The sequence below is a fragment of the Priapulus caudatus genome, unplaced genomic scaffold, assembly GCF_000485595.1.
Source record: "Priapulus caudatus unplaced genomic scaffold, Priapulus_caudatus-5.0.1 Scaffold2363, whole genome shotgun sequence".
In the NCBI taxonomy this organism is placed as follows: Eukaryota; Metazoa; Priapulida; class Priapulimorpha; order Priapulimorphida; family Priapulidae; genus Priapulus; species Priapulus caudatus.
The window spans coordinates 27557-30792 of record NW_014579424.1 but is presented as its reverse complement, the minus strand read 5'-3'; the positions used below and the strand labels follow the sequence as shown (position 1 = coordinate 30792).

Here is a 3236-nt window from a genome sequence, read left to right as displayed (position 1 = left end):
CTTTATATATTATTATATATTACACGGTTTGTGTGTCAGTATATGTCTTTGTATGCACCCCCCCCCCACACACACATATGGGTAGACCGGTTCCGCGATCGTCTAGAAAGGTTATCAGATTCAGATATCGAAGAATGGGTTGGGGACATGCGGCCGACATGCGGGCCCAACTGGCACCACACAAGGGTTCTAAGGAGGAAAAATAGTTCTGCAGTATATGTGGGGACAATTAAGGCCCGTATGGACGTGACTTGCAGAACAAGAGTGAGGGACTATTCTGAGAACATCTTTAAAGTCTTGTTGGCTACCTTTGGAGATGCTGACTACAGATCTCTACCCAAGCTCCAGAATAGATTCTTTCATATACAAGCAGTACGAGCGGGAAGCCGTGCCTAGCTGCTCACTGAAGCTGGTTCAAGCAACAATTAACATCCCATTGCGGAGAAAATGGCTACACATGTAGGTGCTACAGCTACAAAACAAGCCGCATCGGGTGCAAAGTGCTGGTCGATCGACTTGCAAGGTCTACACAGCTCAAACTTCAAAACAATTGTCTATCGCCAATTATCGTTGGGATCCAACATGTTTGTTAATCAAGACCTTGTTTTGTCTCAAGGTCAGAGAAGCAACTGTGTGCGTCGCACGAGCCATGCATTTCTACTCGTTTAGCATCAGCATGCACTTCACATATATACAACACAATACAAATAATTATACAAAAATATACAAGAGGGCAAGTGTCTGCTGTGTGCGCTGAACAAAAACAAAAACAAAGCCAAAGGTGTCTGTCGTATTCCGACAAATGTCTGCTGCGTGAGTTGCAGACTCAACGTCTATAAGATTTGACGCCATATCGCTTTATTATATGAATTTCATTAAAAACCAGTGAAATATCGCAGATGGTTAGGGAATACCCAATATTATCATAAGGCAACGTATATGTCTGCTGCATATGTTAAGGAAGCGTGGTGAGCCTAAGGAGAACGTCACTGCACGGTCTGCAATCTAAAAATCAAATGTTGATTAAGCCACCAAATGTAACACAGTCGCGGCTACACTTGTTAAAGCATAGTTTGCTTATCATTGCTGGTGTTTTTTAGAATCTTCCACCGTCGATATACGTAGCCATAGGCAAGATTATTTTTGGAAAATCTACGCGAAGACGCCATGCATCACTTAGGTGCTGATATTTTGAATTTATTCGGATCATTTCTCAGTCCCATGCCAGTTTCTTCATCAATATCCTTATGGGGAGCAACGCAGTCTGTTTTACTCCACCAGTAGTCGATATGGTCGTACCATTGCACAGGTGCATTCGCGTCGTGCAATGCTTCGCACAACCTACAGTATGCATCTCTCGGCATCATAAACACTTCACCGAGTTGCTTCCACCTGAAGTATCTACTGTAGGCCACATCGTCGGCGTCCAGTTCCTGTAGGTAGTTTGCCAGCTGTTCAACTGTTTCGAAGTCGTCGACATGTATGTAGGAGCCGGGAGGAGCGAAGCGCCGCAAATCCTCGCGTGGCGCCCCCATCACTATGGGAACGGAGTTGGTCTGCAGGGCGTTCCTCCAGAACTTCTCCGTTATGTATTCCCTGCAGTTGCAGTTCTCGAAGGCTAGGTAGAACTTGTAGTTAGATACCACATTAGCCGTGCAGTCTTCTGTAATCGCCAGTTTAGAGCCCGGGGTGCGTATGCACTCCTTCTGTTTAGGACTGTAAAACACGTAAACACGCACTTGGGTCAACATCAGCAGTGAATAAAAAAACAGTTTTAGGTGATTCCTAATAACATACAGGTATATATATATATATATATATACGATAGATGTCAGGTTATCATACGGCATATCAGGTTCAGGTTAGGTACGTAGCGTTCTCTCCCTCTCTCTCTCTCTCTGCTCTCTCTCTCGACTTCTCTCTCTCTTCTCTGCCTCTCTATCTCTCTCGCATCCTCCTCCCTAATCTCTGCTCTCCTCCATCTCTTTCTCGCTCTCTCGATCTTTCTCTCTCTCTCACCTCTTCTTCTCTCTCTCTCTCTTCTCCCCTCTCTCGAACTTTCCTCTCTTGCTCTCTCTCGCCCTTTCCATCGTGCCTTCTTGTTCTTTCCTATACCACACCTCTCTTCTTCGAAGTTCTTAATCACCCGTACATCGTAGGTTATAGCCAGTCAGCAAGTCGTGGCGATGGAGTTTATTGTTGTTACGGGACGACGGCAAGGCTGAACGGTCAGAAAGACCCCCTCCCTGCTACCCTCCCACCCGCGGGAGCATTCACGCAAGCAAACAGCCACACACACCACACACACACACTCTAACACACCACGCACGACACACCACACCACACCACGACCGCACACACACACACACACAGCACACACACACACTACCGCGGCGCAACATCCGGCCCACACACACGACACAAACACACACACCGCTCCAGCACACGCACACACAAGGCCACACACACACACGTGCGCGCTACACGCACACACACACACACATCCACACACACACATGCACACACACACCCACGCACAGACACATGCATGGCAACACAGCACACACACACACACACACACACACCCCACAGGGACCACACACATTGCCCACACCACACTCACACACAGCACAACACAACGTACAGTGCGCGGGCACACGGCACACAACACACAACGCACACACACACGTGCGCGCACACGCACACACACAAGTCACACACACACACAACCAGCACACAGTCACACGCATGAACACGACGCACCACACACCAGGCCACACACGACAATCGGCGCTCTCACCGAACACGACCACACACACATAGGCACGCCACACGCACACACACACACACACACCACCGCGGCACACACACACACCAGCGACACATGCACATACCAGGCGGTCGAAAATTCATACCACATTTCAAGCCGCGTCACTATCTCGCGAAGAAGATGCAATGAAAAGAAGGCAAGAATCAACGGCCTTGTTGTGTTGCTCTCAGCCCCAACTCGGCCCCGAGGGCAAGATAAATACCCTGGACGCCTGCTCTGTCGGCAGATCTATTGAGGCGCACAGCGAGAGAGAGAGAGACATGGAGAAGAAAGGGAGGAGAGAGTGACACGTAATAAGGAGGAGGCGTCCCGAGCGCTGCGCAGCATCAATCGGTTTCGTTGTGCGCGTTCTCGAGAAGGGCGATCGAATGCCCTGAGGGAGGAGGGGAATAGGAGGAGGGGCGGG

The 3236-nt window shown here is 49.1% G+C and overlaps 1 protein-coding gene across 1 annotated transcript in view; it reads right to left on the bottom strand.

Annotated features, from left to right (window-relative positions):
• Window positions 1-784: 784 nt before the first annotated feature.
• Window positions 785-3236, bottom strand: part of LOC106818600 (glycoprotein 3-alpha-L-fucosyltransferase A-like) — an 8478-nt gene continuing 6026 nt past the window's right edge. Inside the window, exon 2 of the mRNA XM_014823295.1 lies at window positions 785-1716. Within this exon, the coding sequence (XP_014678781.1) occupies window positions 1173-1716 (544 nt within the window). The 3' untranslated portion in view covers window positions 785-1172. The remainder of the gene's footprint in view (window positions 1717-3236) is intronic.